The sequence below is a fragment of the Rhinatrema bivittatum genome, chromosome 2, assembly GCF_901001135.1.
Source record: "Rhinatrema bivittatum chromosome 2, aRhiBiv1.1, whole genome shotgun sequence".
Lineage (NCBI taxonomy): Eukaryota > Metazoa > Chordata > Amphibia > Gymnophiona > Rhinatrematidae > Rhinatrema > Rhinatrema bivittatum.
This window is the reverse complement of record NC_042616.1, coordinates 689833729-689858620: the sequence shown is the minus strand read 5'-3', so window position 1 is coordinate 689858620 and position 24892 is coordinate 689833729. Positions and strand designations below refer to the sequence as shown.

Here is a 24892-nt window from a genome sequence, read left to right as displayed (position 1 = left end):
AATGGCTGCCACAGTCTGATTATGGATGCCAGGGGCTGCTGATCCCACTACAGAATGACTGAACAGTTTAGTAATTCAAAGCAGTTTACTCAAAAGAGACCTAGGATTAGCATTAAAAAAGCATCTGAATTCAGATGAAATCGGAGAAAAGATGGCACAATACCATTCTGTACAATGTCCAACTTTGGTCTTTTATAAGCATGGATTTCTTAAAAGAAAATAAGTAGGATCTTCTATGCTCTTTAATAAAGCATTCTTACTCTTTTTACTTCCTACATCTACATTTTGTTTTAAAAAGCCCTAATTTATAGTACTAGACACTAACAGGGTCATTTATCATAACGCAATAATTACTTCATTGCGATGATAAAATTTAAATGAGGGAAAGGGGAGGGGTTTAAAAAATGTTGGGCCCGGTTGCGCTGTGGGTGATAATGTTTAACACATTAAAATAAAAGCTGTGCTTTTCACAGCTTGTCTATCTCCCACTGCCTGTGTGTGTCTCTCTCTCATAGTTCTCACATTCTCTCTGTCTGTGACTGTCTCACAGTTCTCTCTCTCTCTCGCTGCCTGTGTCTCTCTCACAGTTCTTGAAGATGGTTGGTCTTGGGTTGATGGTGAGACGATGCGGGGTCACTTGCTCCTGTTGTATCTGTTCTATAGATAATTAATTTCCCCTAGCACCGGAAATAACTACGCCTTTTGCAGGGGCGCAATGGGGGTAATAGTGTGCGGTGTGGCCACAACCGCTGCAGGCGAAAACGCACCGCTGCAATGCGGCCAGCTGCACCCTGTCTCCCCCACCCCTTTTTTTTTCGCAGCTCATCATTCCGCTATAAATGTCCCCACATCGCCTCCTCATCATCCCCTTTCACATCCCTTGTCTAATTAGTATCTAATATTTCACCCCATGTAAGTTCCTGGTTCCAGATCCTGCTCTTGCATCTGTTCCTGCTCCAGTTATGTGCCTATTCTTGCTCCAGTTCCACACTTCAGTCCAGTATGGTTATTGCAGTCACCGGAAGTCCTGGCAGCTGCCTGAGCACTCAGGCTCAACCTGTGGGGAACGGTGGCTGTATTAAGGTGAAGATGTCAAGCCTATCCTGCCCTCATCTTGGCAGTACACATCATGACACTATCATAGCCAGATAATTGCCAATGTTCTATCTTATCTACATAAAGTGGAAGGATAAGTTACACCTGCCTAAGGAACATGAAGATCACATGTCCTGACTCGAGTTTCAATCAAAAAATGTGTCAAGTGACAGATTTTTTAAAAAGTTAAGCAAACTAAGAATAAAACAAAGAAACATTGAACATTGAAAATGCCTGAGGGTAAAGTCTCAATCCAGTTTTGGCAGCAAACATTCCTCTGATGGCAGGGGAACAAGCAGACTGATAAAATACCACCTGAAATCAACGGGCAGAACATTTGAATGGGCAAGTCTAAAGCTAATGCACTGCAATAGAGGCATTTCAAATTGTGTTTAAAAATGCATATCAATAATAAGGCAAAGATTCACTTGGAGAAATGAATAATTCACGTACTAATATTTTTAACAAAAAAGAGCAGAAGAGCGAAAAACTCACTAAGAGAACTTCTTCATACAGTCAATAAACTTCTGGGACTCATCACTTAAATACTTTCCTCCTTAACAACAGAAACCTACTGCAATAAACTAGCCAAATTCTTCACTGACAGAATTAGCCACATATGAGCAGAACTGGACAATTACCAAAGAGTGCCCCCCAAGCCAGTTTTTGTACACCATTCCCACCCCCTCACTGCCTTCTGTCCCCTACTTGATGATGAAGTTGATGCCTTTCTCTCCAGCCTCAAGGCCACAACATGCCCGGAAGATGCCTGCCCCTCCTGGCTCATGAAACAAGTCAAACCTCTACTGAGGTGTCTCCAGCTTATCATCAAGACTACACTGTCAGAAGTCCACCTACCAAAATGCCTTAAAAGAAGCTGTGATTAGAACCATTCTGAAGAAACCAAGACTAGGTCCAAATGATAGGAGAAACTACTGTCCAGTCTCTAACCACCCTTTCCTTAGTAAGATCATTCAAAAGGCAGTCCAATTATAACACAGATTTCACAAACTATAAACCTCCTAGACCCATTCTAGTCTGGATTTAGACCTTATCACAGCTCAGAAATTACTCTAATAATAAATGACCTCCAGTTCTGTTCAGACCATAGACAAACTGCCCTCCTGATACTTCTGGATCTCTCAGCAGTATTTGATGATACTTTCGTTGCCTGCCTGATTGATCTTGTGCTCTCAGGCCCAGTCGCTGCGCAGCCTCCCCTCCACCAGAAGACCCCAGTGAGCCTGGCTCTGAACTGTTCTTCAGCATTATCTCACGCCTGTCCTCAGCCTGTGCTTTGGCCTCCATGCCAGCAGGGAACCTCCATGCCTAGCCTCCAGCCTTGCCACTCTGCACCACTCCAGGAGGTGGTGTCTACAACACCTCCTCCATAGCTTCCCTTCACAACACCAGTACAAGCATGGTTCAAATCCTTCCTCCGTAACCACATGCAGACCACCTCCCCTTGGATATGCATCCTTTCATCCTCACCTTTTCTCATAATGTATGCCACAAGGATCCACCCTCTTCCCACTGAGAGGAGAGGTTCATCTTCCTGGTGGCTGGAAAGAATCAGTAAGATCTACTTGGAGACATTTTTAAAACTTAAAAGTATTGGGGAGAAGTAAACTATTAGGGTATATTATTTAGTGTGATTGTGTGATTTGTTTTACATAGGTAGTCAGAGAGGCAGGCAACAAACAGAAGATTATGTGTTTGTATTTCCCAATCCTCTCACCCACCTCTAGCTCATCCTTTAATTTACAGGCAGGAGTCACTTTCACACTTAAAAACAAGTTTTAAAATCAGCATTTTAACTTAAATTCAGAAATTCCCCACATTTTATCAAGAGTTCGATCATTCCTTTATAGGATACTACTGGATATATAGGGGTAGATTTTAAAAGGGTTACGCGCATAAGTTATGCACGTAACCCTTTAACCCCCACCCCCCCCCCCCCCCCGCGCACGCCGAGCCTATTTTGCATAGGCTCGGCAGCGCGCACAAGCCCTAGGACGTGCGTAAGTTCCGGGGGGTGTGGTTCCGGCCCGGGGGTGTTTCGGGGGTGTGGCCGAGGCCTCCGAAATCGCTCCCGGGCCGGGGAATTGCATGGCGGCGGCCGACTGGTGCGCACGAGTTACGCCTGCCCCAGGAAGGCGTAACTTTCGCAATAAAGGTAGTGGGAGTGTATATAGGGCTGGTGGGGTGGGTTAGGGAAGGGAAGGGAGGGGAAGGTGAGGGGAGGCCGGAGGGAACGGGCAGCGCGCGCTGGGCTCGGCGCACGCAAGGTGCACAAATGTGCACCCCTCTGCGTGCGCCGACCCTGGATTTTATAAGATACGTGCGTATCTTATAAAATCCGGTGTAATTTTGTTTGCGCCTGGTGCGCGAACAAAAGTACACACGGGCGTAGTTTTCTAAAATCTACCCCATAGTGAATACACTAATACGTTTAAAGCAGTAGTTCTCAACCTGTGTGTTGGGACACACTGGTGTGTCGCAAGGTCCTGGGAGGTGTGTTGCAGGGCCAGCGGGAGGCTGCTGTCTCCTTGTCAGCCCGGGTGGGAGTTGGTTGACTTCTCATATATTAGTGCTCACTACTAAACCAAAAATGCAGCCTCAGGCGCAATCTCCAACACTAGTAACATAAATGACAAAGAAAGGGGAAAAGTATTAAAGGGTTAAAGAATGTTGGTCAATGCTATTGTCCTGAAAAGTTAGCCAGCAGTAGTAGCCTTGCTTAACCCCTGCTGAATACGAACTGTACCGTTTTTAATGTATTTAATGTACAGTAGGTATTCAGCAGTGCTTAAGCAAGGCTACAATACTGGGCAATAGCACTGATCAACATTCTTTAATATTTTAATTTCCCCTTTTCATTCTCTTATATTAGGCCTGATGGGAGGCTCCTCTCACTTCCTTCTCCTCTTTCTGGCCCAGTGGGAGGCTGTTTCCTCTTTCATCCAGATCAGTGTGAGACATTGCCAGCTCCTGCTGTTCTGAACTTGATGGAACACAAACTTTACCTTCCCCTGCTGCTGATGGTCTCTTCACCCTGTGGAGGTTGGGGGAAAGGTAGTTGGGCATTCTGAGCAGATAGAAGTGGAAGGGAGAGGGAATATGGGGTCTTTTGAACAGGAAGGGGTGGGAAACAGGGGGTCGGGATAGCTGGGCAGGCAGAGAGATGGGATGAAGGGGGTAAGGAGAGTCAAGCAGGAGAGGAAGCACAGGGAAGAGGATGTGGCGGGTCAGAAATGCTGGGCAGGGATATGAGTGTGAGCAGATATTTGAAAGGGAGTAATTGGGAGGATGATAGAGGCATGGAGGAGGGTGACAGGGAGCAAGAGATATAATAATATGTGAATTTTGGGAATGTTCATTTTATTCTTTGCGTAGTGTAGGAGGAAATGTATTTCTGTTTCCAGCTCTCCAGTTTTGCACTGTATGCAGAATGGCTTTTTGAGGTTTTCATTCCAGTTTTTGTCTTCACATTTTATTCTGCATTTGGTGAAGGTCGGATCTGTAAGTGTGAGTGAGGTGAGGTATTTTACTAGTATGTAGGGATTTGTATCAGCCTTATATGTTGTGTTTTCTCATTCTCAATAGGACATGCACTGGTGGTGCACTGCTGCCTTTTCAGTGGTAAGCGGTACATACTAATGATGCTTGATCTATAAGCAGCTTTTGATACTGTAAATCATAACATACTACTAAATAGACTAGAAGAAATAGGATTAAGTAACAAAACAATCAAATGGTTTCAATCATGCCTAGAGACAGATACTACCAAGTACAGATAAAAGACGCAAGGTCAAATAAAATTAACCTTCAAACAGGGTCCCTCAGGGATCAGCATTATCAGCCACCCTATTCAACATATACTTATTGCCATTATGTCACCTACTAGCGGGTCTAAGCATTACACACTACATTTATGCTGATGATATTCAGTTAATCTTACCCATTGATGACACTATTGAAAAGACACTGAACATAGCAAACATGTATCTGGATATCATCAAACAATTACTGAACCAGATGGAATTATTGATTAACATAGAAAAAACAGAGTTCCTACTATTAGAATGCAAAAACATGGAAATCATCCAAAACCCTATCATACTCAAAAACAACCAAACAATCAAACTTTCAGAGAAAGTGAGAAACCTCGGAGTGACAATTGACACAGAACTTAACCTAAAACAACACATATCATTGAAAGTAAGGGAAGGATACGCCAAACTAATGACCCTCAGAAGACTAAAACCGCTACTTACAATAAATTACTTCCGTTCAGTGTTACAAGCTCTAATTTTCGCTAGCACTGATTACTGTAATGCACTCCTACTTGGATTACCACACACAACGATTAGACCACTCCAAATAATGCAGAACACGGCTGCCAGAATTCTGACTGGTAAAAGTAAAAGAGACCACATCTCCGAAACCCTAATAGATTTACACTGGTTACCCATCGAGCAAAGAGTACATTATAAAACGCTATGTACCATACATAAATTAATACATAATGAAAAAGCTGAATGGCTGAATACAGCCCTCCGCCTACACGTCCCTAACAGAAACCTGAGATGTATTTATTTTTTTATTTATTTATAGGTTTTTATATACCGAAGTATTGGTGAAGGCCTTCACTCCGGTTTACATTTTTAACAATGAGATACATAAAACAATTAAGTGATAACTTTAACATATAACAATTTAACAGCAAGGTATAGAAAACAATCAGATGATAAGTTTAACATATAACATTGAGGGAGGGGTATTTACAAGTAGCATATGCGAGAGGTGTTAATGGGCGAGAATAGTCATTATAAAATGAAGAGGGCTGGATTGGAGAAGTAAAATGGTATAGTAGTGTCAATAGGAGGGAGTTGGAGTTGGGATGGGTTAGCAGGGAACAAGAGGAGGAGATGGAAGAATATACAGAGGTGTGACAGGAGAGGGGGTAGAGGGAGGGGTTGGAGGAGAGAGCAGGGGGTGGGAGGAGGTAGGGGAACTGCTGTGGTTGTCGAACATGTTAGTTTATCCAATCTCCTCTTCGTATGCTCGTTTGAAGAGCCATGTTTTGAGTAATTTTTTGAATATAAATGTGTTGTTTTGTGTCCGGAGGTTGGGTGGGAGGGAGTTCCAGAGGTGGGGTCCGGCTATTGAAAATGCTCTATTCCTGGTGGTGGTTAGTTTGGCTGCGTTGACTGGTGGGATTTCGAGTTGAGATTTGTTGGTTGATCTTGTGTATCGTTGGGATTGGTGAATTTGGATTAGGGATTCGAAGCAATCAGAGTTGTTGTGGTGGATTGCGTTGTGAGTGAGATCAGCAAATAAAGCATTACTAACCATCCCCTCAATTAAAACAGCTAAACTAACCCAAGTAAGGGAAAGAGCACTTTCCTTAGCTGGTCCTATGTTATGGAACTCCATGCCTATCGAGATCCGCTTACAAGACATCAAAATCTTCAGAAAACATTTAAAAACATGGTTATTTAAACAGGCGTACAACATAGAGAGAGGAGAGTAAAACACAGGGAATAAGATAAGCGATCTGCAGAACACTCAAGCACACTACCCCAATCTACACAGGTTTATATTCTATTTTTATTTTTAAATGTTTGCCCTTGATTTTAGAATTTTAAAATCTGTTAAAATAAAGAATGGACATGATATAACATGATACAACACTTCCAATTATGAGTAATTATAAACGAACTATGTTACCGTAAATTCTTGGCCCCTGTTTAATGATAGATTTTATTATGTTTTCCAATATTATTATTTGTGCCTTATTGTAAACCGTTATGATGGTACCTAACTTAATGACGGTATAGAAAAGTTTTTAAATAAATAAATTAAATAAATATTGCTGTCTGAGTTCTTGGAGTTAGTATTGCTATGGTCTGGCAGGTTTGCTACACATGTGCTGAGTGGTGTTTTCTTTTTTCCAGATTTTGTATATTTACAGTGCACCTGGTAGTAAGGGAGTTTGTGTTTCTGTTACTGAGATAGCACCAGAATCAGAATATATTTTCGTATGTGGCGAGTTGTATGGGGAAATCTCCTTCTGCATCCATTGTTTGGGGACCAGTATTATACAATACTGATTCTATTTGGCTGTGTTCCTTGTTAAGAATTTACAAACCGCCTAGACAACTACGCTCATATGATAAATGTTTATTAGAAATTCCTTCTGTAAGATCTGTTGCTTTATCCTTGACCCGAAAACGTGCATTCTCTGTAGCTGGCCCACTATTGTGGAATTCCCTCCCAGATGATATCTGTCTAACTTCAAATCGTAAAGAATTTAAGAAACATTTAAAAACTTATCTTTTCTCTCAAGCCTTCAACCTTCAGTAACATTTTTATCACTTGTTGCAATTTACCATATGTTATAGTACCAAGTACAGCTTGTTTTGTATAAATTATCTTGTTTTTAATTTATTGTGTATGTAAGTAACCATGTACACCACCTAGACAGATAGCTTTCTACCCATTGGGGCGGATTTTAAAACCCCTGCTCGCGTAAATCTGCCTGGATTTACGCGAGCAGGGCCTTGCGCGCCGGCGCGCCTATTTTCCATAGGCCCGCCAGCGCGCGCAGAGCCCCGGGACTCGCGTAAGTCCCGGGGTTTTTCGAGGGGGGCGTGTCGGGGCGTGGCCGATCGGCGCGGCGTTTTGGTGGCGGGACGCGGCGTTTCGGGGGCGGGCCCGGGGGCATGGTTTCAGGCCGGGGTGGTCCGGGGGCGTGGCCGCGCCCTCCGGAACCGCCCCTGGATCGCGTCTCCGCGTGCCAGCAGCCCGCTGGCGCGCGTGGATTTACGTCTCTCTCCGGGAGGCGTAAATCCAGGGATAGAGGTGGGGGGGGGTTTAGATAGGGCCGGGGGGTGGGTTAGGTAGAGGAAGGGAGGGGAAGGTGAGGGGAGGGCGAAAGGGAGTTCCCTCTGAGGCCGCTCCGATTTCGGAGCGGCCTCGGAGGGAACGGAGACAGGCTGCACGGCTCGGCGCGCGCCGGCTGCCCAAAATCGGCAGCCTTGCGTGCGCCGATCCAGGATTTTAGCAGATACACGCGGCTACGCGCGTATCTACTAAAATCCAGCGTACTTTTGTTGGCGCCTGGTGCGCCAACAAAAGTACGCGAAGGCGCACTTTTTTAAAATCTACCCCACTGTGTGGTATATAAAACTTTTAAACAAACAAATAAATAAATAAATAAATAAATAAATAATGGTCAAGTGTTCAGTGTGTCATGCATGTAAGCATTATCTAACACAGGGGTGGGCAATTCCAGTCCTCGAGGGCCACAAACCTGTCAAGGTTTTAGGATATCCTAATGAATATGCATGACATAGATTTGCATACAACTGAGGCAGAGTGCATGGAAATCTCTCTCATGCATATTCATTAGGGATATCCTGAAAACCAGACTGGTTTGTGGCCCTCGAGGACCGGAAGTGCCCACCCTGATCTAACAGGTGCATCCCAGAAGAAAAAAGGTTGAGAACCAATGGTTTAAAGGACCCTAATTGAACGCAATCCTACACCCATAGCAACCTAAAACATAACTTGGAACTGAACAAATTTAAGATGAAGGCAGCAGTCTAGCAGCAAGAGGGGGGTCTCCCAGTCTTTTGCATTGAGTGTCACAGGTATGATTTTTTTAGCCTGCTGATGAGAAATTGTACATGTGCATCCAAAGCAAAGAGAATGAGTCCGATCTCTGGAGGCTAGAGTGGCAGACCTGGAGGAGCTCAGTAAGCAAGGGAGGAGCTCAGTAACCCACAATCCAGTGGGAGCACTGAGAGGAGAGGATCATTTTGCTGGTGGCTGAAAGGAATCAGTAAGTTTTGCTTGGGAAATGTTTTTTAAAGTATTGGGGAGAAGAAAACTATTGGCGTATATTATTTAGTGTGTTTGTGTGTTTTTGCTTTTAATAGTCAGTAAACAGAAGTCAGTAAACAGAAGTCAGTAAACAAAGTCAGTTTGTTTATTTTTAAATAGTCTGTCAGTCAGGCTGCTAATAAGCAGAGGTTTTTCAATAATTTTAACTGTAAACAGTAATTTAGGATTGTATGTATGCTGTAAACTATAACTTATACCTGCATTTTTACTTGAATTGTAAATTTAACCTATGGTAGCTGATTTTTATTGTTTCGCTGTAGCCACTGTAAAAAACAATTCTGTTGTAACATGCTTTGTTGTTGGAAAAGTGTGATATAAATAATCATTGATGATGATGAGATCTTACTTCAGCAGAATGCCTGAATCCATCCACCGCGTGTTCAGAACCTGCTGCATCAGACAATCCCCAGTGAAAGTGAAACTGGTGCAGCCTGTAGGATCCAGTCAGTGGCCCACCTTTCAGGACTGATATTACAATACAAAGTTAATGTTAGTAACAAGAGTATAACCTTAGTCACAAACTTTATTTCACAGTAATATTAAATGCCCATACTCTACAAATGAGAAGAGACTACAAACAGGGTCTATTTATCAAACTGCAATAACGCATTGAGAGTTGTGCATTAACACGTATTGTTGGTAAATACACTTAATTGAGATTACTAAAAAAAAAAAAATATTTCAAGAATTTTTTCCATTTTTTGCTGTCCAGTAACTTTTGCAGAATATGTCTATTGCATTTTGATACATAGGCCCTATTAAGAAAAAATACAGAGAAGGACATAAAAAGAAGGAAAGAAACGCTAAACAGGTTAGGTAGGGCTCTTCAGTTTGGAGAAAAGACGACTGAGACATGATATGATGGATGTTTATAAAATCATGAATGTCTCATGAATAAGGGATAGTTATTTGCCCTTTCAGATTTACTATGACTAGAGAACGCTCCATGAAACTAACAGGTAACAGATTTGGAGCAAGCTGGAGAAAATATTGGTTCACTCAATGCACAATCAAGCTGAGGAATTTGCTGCTGGAAGATGTGGTCAAGGCATCTAGCATAATTTAGTTTAAAAGTAGCTTGTACAAGTTCATAGAAAAAAAGTCCATAAACTATTATTAGCCATGTAGACATGGGAAAACCACCGCTTACTCCTGGGATTCAGCAACAAGAAATTAATGTACTCTTGGGGATTCTGTTGGATCCTTGTTAATCAGATTGGCCACTAGAGATGTGCATTTGCTTTAAACAAATATGCAATCCAAAGTAAATAGGCTATGTTCATTAATCTGAAACAAATCAACTATACCTTTGAAAAACCCTAATAACTGTATCTGATGTTGAAACTTGCTTTGAGTTCAAATTTGGAAAGATGAGTAATTAAATCTGAAAAACAGTTGGCTAGGTAAAATTAAAAAACTGGCAGATCAGATGAACCTGCTGGTTTTTATCTGCTTTCATGTTCTATAGATTGGTGTGCATATAACATATGAAAGACAAATCATTTGATCATATTAGCAAGCTTTGTCTTTTGACCTCTCTTTCACCTCTGAAAAAAGTAATTGTCTAAATTAGTAGCCAAATTCATAAAACACCTTTTCTTTGATTTCTCTAGCATGCAATGAATTTAACAAACCTGATTTGTCATCTTTATCTTCAAATTCAACATTAAAACAATGCCCCACGTTCACAATGGAATTAGACGTGTTGGGATCATAGCTGATCAAAAGTGGATGGAACGAAGAGTCATATTTGGCCTCTTTGGTGAGAATATCAATAGGAGATTGATGGTTGCTTATTGGAAGAGCTTCATTCTTTTCACTGTACTCTAAAGAGGGAGATTAATTACAGTATATTACATTTTTTTACATATCTAATTGAATGGCCTTGCTTAGCTGGAAAAAAATTAGAATTTCTGGGCCAGCCCAGAGGTAATGCTGTGCAGGGGCAGAAGCAGGTCTGCAGCCCCTGGAGGATGGGAAAGTAGTCATGGTTATCATTAAGGGGACACCTGGTGGCTGGATTTAGAGCCCATGATAAAGGGTTCTAGAAGGGGCCCTAATGCATGACTCCCAGCCTCAGGACCATTGTTGCTCAATTTAAATAAAACTATATATTTATACTTTTAAATGTTTGACACAGTACATAAGTAATTTATAATTTCTGATGCATTCAACCACTCCCTAATTCACCTGGTCTACAAGACCTGAGACTAGGTCTTTGTGTGTATATATATATATATATATAAACTAAATGTCAGGGACACAACAACTGAAAAGGCATCACAGTAAGTTAGAAATCAGGGGAATGAAGCCATCTTGTTTCTATTCTTTGGCCCAAATTTCTAAATTAAATGAATGATATTAAATACAATAATGCTAACAAAACTACCCAATTCAACTAAAGATTGGATACAATCTATTCAAAAAAGCAAACTAAAGCGACAAAAGTTATTTAAAATTTTAAAAAATATATATATAGTAAAATTCTTTGTGTATATATATATATATATATATATATATATATATATATAACTAAATGTCATTCAAATACAACAAACAATCCAACCATTATATAAATATACAATAATATTTGTAAAGAGAGGATCATCATACATTGGACCCAAACACCAATACAAGTTTGTAAGGGTTTCAACTGGTACAATCATCAGTCCAGTGTCCCAGTTTTGGAATATATTTTTCAATCCACACAATGAGGTAGATCTTCAAAAAGTACGCGATCGCGTACTTTTGTTTGCGCACCAGGCGCAAACAAAAGTACGCTGGATTTTATAAGATACGCGCATAGCCGTGCGTATCTTATAAAATCCGGGGTCGGCGCGCGCAAGGCTGCTGATTTTGGGCAGCCTGCGCGCACCGAGCCGCGCAGCCTGCCTCCGTTCCCTCCGAGGCCGCTCCGAAATCGGAGCAGCCTCAGAGGGAACTTTCTTTCGCCCTCCCCTCACCTTCCCCTCCCTTCCCCTACCTAACCCCCCCCCCGGCCCTATCTAAACCCCACCCTCTACCTTTATCCATGGATTTACGCCTGCCAGAGGCAGATGTAAATCCGCGCGCGCCAGCGGGCTGCTGACGTGCCAAGACCCGACCCGGGGGCTGTTCCGGAGGGCGCGGCCACGCCCCCGGAACGCCCCCGGGCCAAAACCACGCCCCCGGGCCCGCCCCCAAATGCCACGTCACACCCCTGAAACGCCACGTCGTGCGGCCACGCCCCCGACACGCCCCCTCCCGCCCCTTTTAAAAAACCCCGGGACTTACGCACGTCCCGGGGCTCTGCACGCGCCAGCGGCCTATGCAAAATAGGCACGGCGGCACGCGAGGGCCCTGCTCTCGTAAATCCGGCCGGATTTACGCAAGCAGGGCATTTAAAATCCACCCCACAGTGTTGTCTTCGCCAACTTTCAAACTGTTCTAAACCATGCTTCACTTGCATCAAAAAACACAATAACTGTTGTCTCAAAATCAATATTAAAATAAACCCATAACTTCTCATATACCCCTAGATGCACTAAGCTGCAATATTTTCTCGCAAGCGGGGTCCCAATATCACGGGGGAGTACAGCCGTAATAGTGGGCCCCCCCCCCAGAAAAGAATCACGGCTGTATGGCTTGTTCTTTTGTGTCACGGCCAAATACCACAGCACAAAAGAATGTAGTGCATGGCCCTTTAATGAGATGGCAGGCCCAACCCCACAGTAATGCCATTGCTTTAAAGATCCGCTAGCCCCCCAAAAAAACCTTTGCTGTAAACAGAGAGGTTGAGCAAGGGTCAATGCTGACTTCCATTTCAACCCAAATCCACTGGTTGAGGCGGCACCAAAAAAGTTAAAAAAAAAAAGCTAAAAGTATTCACGGGGCGGCAGCCCAATCCCTCCAACAAACAATTACTTTCAGGCCCCGGGGCCTCTTTCCCCCAAACCCCAACTCCCCAAGTAAATCAATCCCCCTACCCCAATTCAATCCATAAAGCCTCTGAAATTCTTAGATCAAACCCCCACCCTGGCCTCCCCAAGTCAATAGATCAAATCCCATGGCCCCTGAAGAACCTAGATCAAAGTCCGTAGATCAAACCCCCCCATCCCTCGGCCCACCAAAGAACCTAGATCGAAGTACCTAGATCAAACTCCCCAACCCCCCAGCCTCTTCAAAGACCCTTGATCAAACCTACCCCCAAACTCTATAGATCAAACCCCCCCAAAGTCCCTCGATCAAATCTCCCACCCCCAGCCCTCCAAAGTCCTTAAATCAAACCTCCACCCCATGGCCTCCCCAAAATTCCTCAATTATCAAATCTTCTACCCTCCAACTTCCTTGAAGTCCCTCAATTCTCAGAGCTTATCCCAGTCACATGGTTGGGGCAAGGTCAGGTTGGTGCCATTTTGGAAAATGGCGCCAATCGGGCCGGGTGCAAGGGTGCATCTGGCCGTGACATGGGATCCAATTTAAGGTATGGGGGGGTTCTGGAGGGGGTCAGGGTGGGTGTGGTGGGTGAGGATCCTATACCTTTTTTTGGAGGGGTGGGGTTAGCTTGAGGGACTTCATGGGGTTTGATGGATTGACTTAGGGAGGTGAGGGATTTGATTGATTTACTTGGGGGGTGGGGGTGGGTATGGGAAGAGGTGCCATGCCTGAAATATTTGTTTTTTTGGAGGGGTCTACTGCAGGGCATGTACTTTTAACTATTTTTATTTTTGGGGGTGTTTGGTCCACCTCAACTGCTAGCCTTGGGTTGAGATGGGGCTCAGCATTGAGCTCCGCTCAGCTTCCCCATTTGCAGCATTTGGGGATTGTTTCTGACACTTTAAAAATATGGCAGGAGCCTCAGGACCCGAGTTAGAGTTCTGGACCTCCTGCCACACATCTATTGCATTTCAAATAGGTGTAGATATTTTAGTGCAGCTGACCACCTTCTCGGTAAGGTGCAATGAAATGTTTGCATAAAATTGACTAATAATGACCTTCTATGCATGCATTCCCTTTATTCATGCATGCAAATTGCATGCAAAGTAGGTCATTGTAATAGCGGAGGGTATCTGGGTGGGGAGATGCAAAATATCACCTATATTGTGCGATATATGTGATGTAATGCACGTTAAAGCTTGATGAATCACCCACAAAGAGTCTTAGAGAGTCCTGACATTAATTCATTTTTTGAAGATTCTGCATCACAGGACTGAGCGGAGTTCTTACATCTCTAAAAACACGGGGGTAATTTTAAACAAGACCCTCACACTCATCCCTAAATCCCTTCAAATCAAAACATGCTTTGGTTCAATGACTCCCTCTTATTTCACACCTCTACCAAACCTATCAGAAACCAATACTTGGCAACCCTACGCACACCATCACCAAAACTCACCAACCTCACTTCAATCAAAAGCCGTGCACTCTCCATAGCTGGTCCCACAATATGGAATACCATGCCTTCCCTCTTACGCCAGGAGATATGCCCGAAGAAATTTAAGCAAAACCTAAAGACCTGGCTTTTCAAACAGGCCTATAACTGATCCACTCTTTCTCACTAAATTCCTTCTATAACCTCTTTATCCCTTTGTTACACCCACTACTAAAGATTCTTCCCAATTGCATATCCTCTTCCCTATTGTATTGTTCCCATTCTCCTTTTTATCACACATTTTTACACTTGATAAAGACAATCACTTGACTACTACCATGTTATTTTAAAGATATCAGGTGATTTCTTCCAATGTTGTTATAGTATAGCATAATCCTTGATTTACCCTATTGTTCTTCATGTCATCCCCGCTGCTATTTTTTTAGTATAATTAAGCTGTTTATTAATTATTTTTATATACTGACATTTGATCTCAACTGAGATATCACACCCGTTTACATTCAGGTACTGTAGGTATTTCTCTATCCCCAGAGGGCTTACAATCTAAGTTTTTGTACCTGAGGCAATGGAGGGTAAAGTGACTTGCCCAAGGTCACAAGGAGCGACAGCAGGACTTGAACGCTGGTCACCTGGTTTGTAGTCCACTGCTCTAACCACTAGGCTATTCCTCCTCCCCTGTTCCTATTCAGTTTCGAGTTTGATGTAAAGCCTGTTGCTAATTTTACAGTTCCATGTAAACCGATGTGATGTCCCCCTACTAATGTCGGAATATAAACATTTTCAAATAAATAAATAAATAAATAGACTTGCAATTTTCAAAAGGCAATAAAATGCACTTATTCAAGTAAATCCTATGGAAATTCAATGGCATATATTGTAGCAATTTAAAAGCCTACTTAGTCGAGTGAAATGCATTTACTCGAGTAAAACCCCATTTTACTCATGTAAATGCTTTTTAAAATGAGGCCCACTATCGTGTTTAAATCTTCTGTACCATGGTATCTACAAATGAGAGGCAGACATATTTATGAAGATTTAGCAGAAGCAGACATTTAAATAATCAAATCCCAGACACTAATGCATCCCGATATGACTGGACCTGAAAACTCATTTGTAGGTAATGATCACGAATTAAGAAGGCACTTTGGTATGACCTACCTTGGAAAATGGATAGTAAATATTATGCGCACCTTGCAAGCGCCGAGCCCTAGGGGAGCCCTGATGGCTTTCCCCGTTCCCTCCGAGGCCGCTCCGAAATCAGAGCAGCCTCAAAGGGAACTTTCCTTCCTCCCCCTCACTTCCCCTCCCTTCCCCTACCTAACCCGCCCCTCAGCCCTATCTAACCCCCCCTAACCTTTATTAAATAAGTTGCGCCTGCCTCTGGGCAGGCGTAGGTTGCACGCACCAGCCAAGTGCCGGCGCGCGAACCCCTGGCACGACCGCTGTGCCGGAGGCCTCGGTCCCGCCCCGCCCCAACCCTGGACTGCCCAGCCCACTCCCCGCCCCTTTTTTCAAGCCCTGGGACATATGCGCATCGCGGGGCTTGCGCAAGTCGCCGGGCCTATGCAAAATAAGCTTGGCGCGCGCAGGAGCGGATTATAAGGGTTACACGCATATATTACGTGCATAACCCTTTTAAAATCTGTCCCTATGTGCTAAAAACAATATGCAATGGACACCAAAAAAAAAGTTTAATTTTTAAATAATTATGTTCCATTCAATAGTTTCATTTAATCCATTAGGATCCACTGTATCTAGCATAAAAATCCAAACCTATTTACAGAAATTTAAAAATGCTATATGATTGCTACCCCTGGGTGATATCTGAAACCATTCAATGACAGCCCAAGGCAGATCTTGAAAACAATGAGAGACTAAAAGAGCTTGTAACTTCCTTGTCATAAGACAGTTTTTGTGTTTGATAAAACATGCTTTAATCAAACATTTTGTGTGACCCACATAAGCCAAATCACATGGATGAAAAATAGTATATATATCTTCTATATAAATAAAAATGTAAATGTTCGTTTGTTCTAAATCTTAAATCTCTGAAAGTTCTTCACCGATTGCTTTGAAATTTTGACACAACGTTGCATTCGAATACGCGCGTGTTCTTATATACCTATATTATATACATGTCACACCTGTGACAGGTAAAAACATGCTGTTTTGGAAAAACAGCGCCATCTGTTGGACGTACAAGCAACACACGCTATCTACAATATAAATGGGCTCTGACCGACGGCCCGCAAATGCGCAGTAGAGAGCTACGTGCTGGGTGTCACAGAGGGGAGGAGGAAAGGGCAGATGAGTCGCCGCTCCGAGAAACGGCTCAGCCCATTCCTCCCCCGCTGGGGAAGAGGGGAGGGAGTAGGGACTGCCAGACAGTTACACACAGGAGGAGGAAAGGGTAGAAGAGTCACCGCGCCAGTCCATACACCGCCGGGGAAGGAGGGGAGGGAGTTGGGACGGCGGGAGCAGAGCAAATGCAGTAGAAACCGGCTGTGAAGAGATCACAAGCAACTGCAGCCTGCAGCAGCCACAGTGCAAAGAGCTGAAAAGAGAACAGCTCCTCCTCCTCCCCTGCCCCTGAGTCCCGCAGATAAGGAGAAGCCAAGTAAATATCCTGCAACTGCCGGGGGGGGGGGGGAGGCAGTGCTGTCAGCCCGCCCGTGGGTCTCAGCCGCCATGGGAAGAGTTTACATGGGCATCACTCCACCCCCACTCCCAGCAAAACACCGTGACGAAAGTGAAAGCCAGAGCCCAGCTCCCTCCTCCAAGCCCCCGATCAGATTTCTTAAAGGCACAGGTCTGCCAGAAAGAGCAAAGTAAGCTAGGCAACGTGTCCCAAATCTATTGCAGTGCCTACCGCCTGCCCTTTGCGTTGAGGGGAGGGGGGAACGGAGTTTTTTCCTCTCTCTCCCAGACACAACTGGCGTGGGAACTTTGCAAGCTCTTGCGAGTGCAAAGACTTAGGTGGGGAGGGGACAAAAATCCCGCCCGTTTTAACTGTGTGAGAGAGAAGTGTGGTAATGTGTGCTGAAGGCGAATGTGAGTGCCAGAGAGAGAGGGAGACTACGTGAGGGATTGTGTATGTGTGTGAGAGGGATTGGGCGTGCGTGTGTGAGGGACAGAGGGAGAGTGTATGTGCAAGAGAGAGAGAGGAAGCCTATGTAAGGGGCTGTATGAGAGAGAGATTCTCTACCACCCCCCCCCCCCCCCAGCTCTCCACTTATAGGTTACAGTGGAAGGGGTTCAGTGTAGAGGGGAATGGGAGAGCAAAGGAGTTGGGGCCTGTAAGGATAGAGTGAAAGGGGTCTGAGCCTGTCCCTCCGCCACCAGGGAAGGGGGGAGGAAGTTGGGATGGCAGGACCATTACACCTCGCAAGATCCCCCTCAGCCACCACTGCAGCTCCTACCATCGCCGCTGCCTCTCGCCCTTCGTGGTGCTAGGGGGAGAGGAGCAGAGCAGAGCAAAGACGTAGGAGGAGAGGGGACAAAAATCTCGCCCGTTATAATGGGCTTAACGGCTTGGACTAAATATTTTACGATTCCGTTTCAATGTTTCCAATTGTATTGTTAAATTGAATTTTCATAGATTTCGATTTATTTTCATTTTGATGTAATTATTTCGTGTGACATTACGTTGGAATTGAGCTGTGTTGTTTACCATACCATTCATTTAGTGAGTATAGTTTATGTTTTTTCTTTTTTCATTCTTTTTCATTTCTAGAATTATGCAGTTTACATCTAGTTACGGATTGCTTCTCACATGGACAATTATATGTTACGTGTTCTAGAGTCGGCAAACCAGACAATCTCTATATCTGCATAGACAATGAACAACAAAAAATATTGTATACCCACAAGCATTGTGAAATTAACCATATTTGAAATGTGTGCTTTCTCTTTTCTTTCTTTTCCATTTAACCAGATTGAGCCACAGCAGCGCGTGGCCAGGTACAGCTAGTATATATATATAAAACTGAATCAGATAAACAATAAGTGGTATTCCTGCAATGGCAAATTTTCCCCGTGCCTGGATATTGCCAAAATTCTTCATGTATGATACAACAAAACTTAGAAGTGGTGCAAACAAAGTGACCAGCCCTCCATGCTTCAACAGTGCTGTGTACTGGTAAATAAGAGAAAATCACCATTTCTCAGATCACAAAACAAAGAACTTCTAACAGTGCCTTCTACTCGGAACACACACCTAACACAAATAAGGGACCAAATGTTTTCCATAGCAGGCCCCAAGTTGTGGAACTCCATTCCAGAGTCAATACATCAGATAACAAAAAGAAAGAATTTCAAATGTGAACCGAATACATGGCTCCTTAGAAAAGCTTACGATTTAACATAAAATACCAATATACTGAAAAAGTCAACGTCACTAGCAGAAATAAAGGTAGTGTGAACTGAGCAATAAGTAATGAATGATGTAAAGTGTATAGGTAATAGAACTAGAATCTGCATTTACTGTAATGCCAACTTTGAAAATGTATGAATATGGTGTTTACTGATGAGGATACTTGTTCTGGAAATAGTTTTCAAGGGTGACGATTCAGTTGAACAGAGCCAAATCATCTGGAAGAGGTAGTAGGCCAGATGGACAAACTAAAGAGTAGCAAATCACCTGGACAAAATGGTATACACCCCAGGGTTCTGAAAAAACTAAAAAATGACATTTCAGACCTATTACAAGTAATTTGTAACCTATCATTAAAATCATCCGTTGTACCTGAAGGTGGCCAACGTAACCCCGATGTATGAAAAGGGCTCCAGAGATGATCAGGGAAACTATAGACCGGTGAGCCTGACTTCACTGCTTGGAAAAATTATGGAAACTATTATAAAGTATAAAATCACTGAACACATAGATAGACATGGTTTAATACGACACAGCCAACTTTTACCTATTTTCTTCAGATGGATCCTTCTTCCAAATTTTGAAGGAAGATCTTTTGGCTAAAATAGCCTCTTTCACCTCACCTTTTAACCATACTGGCAATTGTTTGGCCTTCCTTCCACCTTTCTTACTGCGTGGAATTCACCTGGACTGCACTTCTAAGATGGTATTTTTTAACAATATCCACACCTGTTGTACACTCTTAACCTTTGTAGCTGCATCTTTCAGTTTTTTTCTATTCTTCTCATTTTATCAAAGATTACATTTTGAAAGTTTAGTGCTAGAGCCATGGATTTACTTATCCCCTTTCTAGTCAATAATTCAAATTTGATCATGTTATGATGACTATTGCCAAGTGACCCCACCACCTTTATCTCTCTCACCAAATCCTGCATTCCACTAAGAATTAGATCTAAAATAGCTCCTATCTTGTTGGTTCTTGAACCAATTGATCCATATAGCTGCCATTTATTCCATCCAGGAATTTTATTTCACTAGCATGTCCTGATGTTACTTTTACCCAGTCAATATCGGGGTAATTGAAATCTCTCATTATTACTGCACTACCAATTTGGTTAGCTTCCCTAATTTCTCTTAGCATTACTCTTGCCTGACACACATGGGATTTCCAACCATAAAGATTCTATTGTGTATTTAGTCTCTTGCAGGATCCTTATCCTGTTGGACTCTATGCCATCCTGGACATAAAGCACCACCCCCAGCCAAGTTACTCCTCCCTATCATTGTAATATAATTTGTACCCTGGTATGGCACTATCCCATTGGTTCTCATTCTTCTATTATGTCTCTGAGATGCCAATTAAGTCTATCTCATCATTCACTGCTATACATTCTAACTCTCCCATCTTACTTCTTAGGCTTCTGGCATTAGCATACAAACATTTCAAAGGGTGTTTTTTGTTTGTATTTTCAATCTGCTTTTTAATTGATAGGGATAAATTAGAATTTTTTAGCTCAGGTGAGTTTTTAATTACAGGCACTTGAACTGCTTTTCTTATTACTGGAACCTCTCTGTCGGGATGCCCTAATTCTAATGCATCATTAGTATCCTTTGAAGATACCTCTCTCGGAATCATGCGCTGCTGAGCGACTGTCGGCTTTCCCCTTTGTTCTAGTTTAAAAGTTGATCTATCTCCTTTTTAAAGGTTAGCGCCAGCAGTCTGCTTCCACCCTGGTTAAGGTGGAGCCCATCCCTTCAGAAGAGACTCCCCCTTCCCCAAAATGTTCCCCAGTTCCTAACAAAACTGAATCCCTCTTCCTTGCACCATCGTCTCATCCATGCATTGAGACTCCAGAGCTCTGCCTGCTCTGGGGACCTGCGCGTGGAACAGGGAGCATTTCAGAGAATGTTACCCTGGAGGTTCTGGATTTAAGTTATCTACCTAAGAGTCTAAATTTGGCTTCCAAAACCTCCCTCCCACATTTTCCTATGTCGTTGGTGTCCACATGTACCATGACAGCCAGCTCCTCCCCAGCAGTCTAAAATCCTATCTAGGTGACGCGTGAGGTCTGCCACCTTCACACCAGGTAGACATGTTACCAGGCGATCCTCACGCCCACCAGCCACCCAGCTATCTACATTCCTAATAATCAAATCAGTGTGAGAAGATGTTCTTCTTCCCCATGCTAAGAAAAAAACACATTTCTGTGGAGCCCAGCAATACAAGGAGGGTACCCAAGTGCTCACTTACTGCCCTCCTCTCAGCTACATGCCCAATGCCCAAATGTAAAGTTAAGAACTAAGTTGCATCCCAGAAAAAGGCAATCAAGCAGCAACACTTCGGTGTCTCCAGATTTCACAACGCAAGCCTATCTGCCCCCCACAACTCAAAAAAAAAAATAAAGAATACCAAAGCTTCCTTTGCATCAGTATTCATGCAACATAAGTCATTCTAGGTGTCTGACAACAAACCTAAGCCCCGTGTCCAACAGTGCTGAGCCAGGTCAGTGCAAGGAAATGGCCCGGTCAGCACTTTGCCCAAGTTGTGAGGCAAGAGCGCAGCACTCACTTCCATCACCGTAGCCTTCCATGCCTTAGCAGTCCTGGAGCCCATCACTCCCTGGGCCCTCAGACCTAGCTGGAGTGCTCAGGATCTAGTGGATGACATACAGCCCTTTGAGCTCATGTGACTGTTCCTCCGATACATGCGCATGCCCCTTCATCGGTATACCCAAGCCGTGCTGCTCGCTGCTGGACCAAGTGTGCCTTCTCAACATCTCAAAGACGTGAGACCAAGAGACTGAAGACTCACCCTGACCCCGAGGCCCTGTGCGGATGCCATGCCCTCAGTTATAGCCGCTGTCTTTGAAACTGAACCTTCTATCCTTCATTCTGTGGGGGAAAGAGGAGAGATAGCCAAACAGATGGGGGAGATGTGAGCGGGCTGGTGGGGAGGGGCAGCACCGTGCACACAAGGGACTCCCTGTCTTGTTGGAATCTGTTGTCAGGCACTATGAGCTCACCTCACCTCGCAGCACAGGAGCCCAGGAAGGAGGATCACAACAATGCAGGGCCCATGGTGCTGAGCGACAGGAGCCTTTCCCACATTTGCGGGCACTCTGTTCCTTCTGGACCAGCTGGCACCACAAATGTGTTCAAAACCGAGATCATCATGCAGGATGTGCCGACTGCAAGTTATGAATACTACAACGTGATGCTGGCTGGCACAGATGGGAAAAGAGCATTTGAAACCGTGGGAAAAGCCTTCTGCTGCTCCTACAGCTCTCCTGCCAAGTCCTATGAGGCAAAAGGTGGTGACACCCGGATCAGCGTCCCATCTCAGTAGGCAATAGTTTATAGTGCTAGCGGTTGCTCTGTTCTGAGCGTGGCAGTTGTGCACATGCCCAGCTTACAGGAAACAGTGCTTATCACCGCTGACATATTTTGAAAAGTTAAAAAAAAACAAAACAAGAAATGCCTCAGCTTTCTAGGTGCTCGCTGTTGAGTCATGCCTGCACTCTGAGTCATTCCTTCATAATTAGTCCTCTTTCAAAACCTTTGACATTCTATTTTGTACCGTGAGGAAAAACAAGTCCTCTCAGGCTGGAAAATTCTTTTTTCTCATCTTTTTTTTTTTTTTTTAATTTTTTTACCTTAAAGCACAACTTCAAATCTATCAGTTTATTAATTACAAATATATTATATCCTGCAAAATAACAGGCAAAGAAGCACAATGGAGAAAGAAACTCTGTTTTCCATCCAGTGCTTACAACTTAACCTTCAGTCACTTCAGCAATTCCCCAGTACTGTACGGCAATTCTAAGCTTTTGGCATAACACTGCAGACAATGAACAGCATGCAGGCAAGAATAAACCACCTCACAATATCCCTAGCAAGTCATTGCCTTACAGACACTTTAAAGATGCAAGACAATTTGGTATAGATATTAACATTAACAATACTACTGCCTGTCCTTCTGCAACACTGCTCATCAATGGTCTCTGAATTTAGTATTTCCTATTCCCTCCTTGTCTGTCAGAGCACTGGACAGTTCCTAGAAGAGAGAAGAGGTAAGGGAGTGGGGGCAGTAACAGGAAGCTCGACAGTGACTCACCATGGTGGAAATGCACGTCCTTTCCAGTTTCTGACATCTCCCAGTTTATTTGAATCTGATTTTTATTCTATCTCTTCTTCAGCCTTCTATCAGCCACAGGAATTGCTCTGTACTGTGTTTTCACCTTCCCAGCAGCCCCTTTTGTTCTGTGCAGGTAACTATCTTTTATAGAGCGCCTTGTTTAGCTGGGAGGCACAGGGAGTGTACAGCCGAGATTAAGTATAATAACCTGAGGACTGACAGAGAGAAGCACATTTGACTTGAGACTGATTTCTAGCTTCCCACACCCAAATTCAAGTTGTAAAACCATGGCTTCTTAGAAATAAAGGTCCACTAACAAGGTTCATGGAATTTTTTTTATTGATCTAATCATCTCATACATTTCATCTATTGCAAAAAAAAAAAGCTCCACAAATGTGCCTAAAATGCCTGAATGACTGATATTCAGTATTCTACAGCTTATAACCTAGGATAACACAAGAAAATTCAACCATGATCCATGAAATATCTGTCAGAAAACCCTGAAAAAAAGACCATGATCACAAAAGAAAGAAGGTTCAATTATTACAAACCTCCAATAGAACAACCTCAACATCAGATAGTGCCACACATCTTAACAAAACTCCAGAGGAGTACAACACTTATAATACAGTAACTATCTCCAACTCAGACTTTTATATGAAGCCCAGTAACTCTTTCAGATAACAAAAGGACTAGGAGGCACTTCATGAAGTTAGCAAGTGACACATTTAAAACAAATTGGAGAAAATTCTTTTTTGCTCAACACACAATTAAGTGAGGAAGTGTTTTAGGCAATTTTGTAAGGAGCTTTCTCGGTAGATAATTCTATAAGGGGGAAGGACATGGTAAAATATCTGTTGGGAGTATATCTGACCTTGTTGGATCCTGCCCAACACAAAGGATGGAAGGAGAGATTGCTAAGCTAGAAATCTTACAGGCCATTAAAACATTGAAACTGGATAAGACCCCAGGATTGGACAGCTTTACAGCTATTTTCTATAAAAAATTTGGGAATATATTGGCGGACCCTTTAAAAGATATGTTTAATGCACCAAGAGAAAATCACTTTGAGAGAAAAAACAACAAAACAATTGAAAAACTGAAGAGAAATATGAGAAAGGGAAAATCAGCGATCTGAAGACCCGCCCCCCCCCCCCCCCCGATGTCACGATGACCAGCCAGCGGTGACCCGATTAACGGCGCTATTACACCAGACGTCGCACGCCAGGCGTCACACGACGAAGGGGCGCGACAAAGGGGGTTTCCCCTTTGTGCTCCCCTTCGTGCTAACCTTTGTGCTCCTTATATTATAACTTTATGTATATGTTTTGGTTGACAATTTAATCTTTATTATTATATTGTTTGCATTGTTTAAAAAAAAAAAAATGTCGTTACAGATGTTTAAATGTATTAGACTAAGGAATTTCACTTCTTGCATATTCAGTTTTATTGTAAACCGGTTTGATATGCATTCTATGCAGGAAAATCGGTATAGAAAAACTAAAAATAAATAAATTAATTAATTAATTAATGAGGAATGAGAGATTTGCCCCATCCATGAAGGAGGCAGGCATTATAGTGCTACCCAAGGAGGAGAAGGATAAGACAAATTGTGGTTCATATCAGCCCATATCGCTATTAATCATTGATATAAAAATATTAGCAAAACTTCTGGCCAATAGACTAGCTAGTGTGATCCCAGAGTTAGTACATGAAGGTCAATCAAGGTTTATTCTAGGGCAGCACACTGCCAATAACATCAGAAGGGTGCTAAATCTAATATGGGTTGCACAAAAAGAGAAAATCCCAGCAGTTTTGTTAACAATTGATGCTGAAAAGGCTTTTGATAGGGTGCATTGAGAGTATTTATGGGTGGTTTTGCAGAAAGTGGGATTGGGAAGCAATTATTGTAAGTGGGTGCAGCAATTGTATAATGGCTCTACAATGAAGCTGAGAGTTAATGGCGGTTATTTATTTATTATTTTTATTTATTTAGAATTTCTTCTAT

At 43.0% G+C, this 24892-nt stretch overlaps 1 protein-coding gene across 1 annotated transcript in view; it reads right to left on the bottom strand.

Annotated features, from left to right (window-relative positions):
* The window catches only part of LOC115085494 (carbonic anhydrase 13-like), a 42560-nt gene extending 19548 nt beyond the window's left edge, over positions 1–23012 (bottom strand). Inside the window, exons 1-3 of the mRNA XM_029591588.1 lie at positions 22864–23012; positions 10641–10832; positions 9353–9471 (exon numbers count right to left, since the gene is read on the bottom strand). Of these exons, the coding sequence (XP_029447448.1) occupies positions 9353–9471; positions 10641–10832; positions 22864–22900 (348 nt within the window). The 5' untranslated portion in view covers positions 22901–23012. The remainder of the gene's footprint in view (positions 1–9352; positions 9472–10640; positions 10833–22863) is intronic.
* Positions 23013–24892: the final 1880 nt, after the last annotated feature.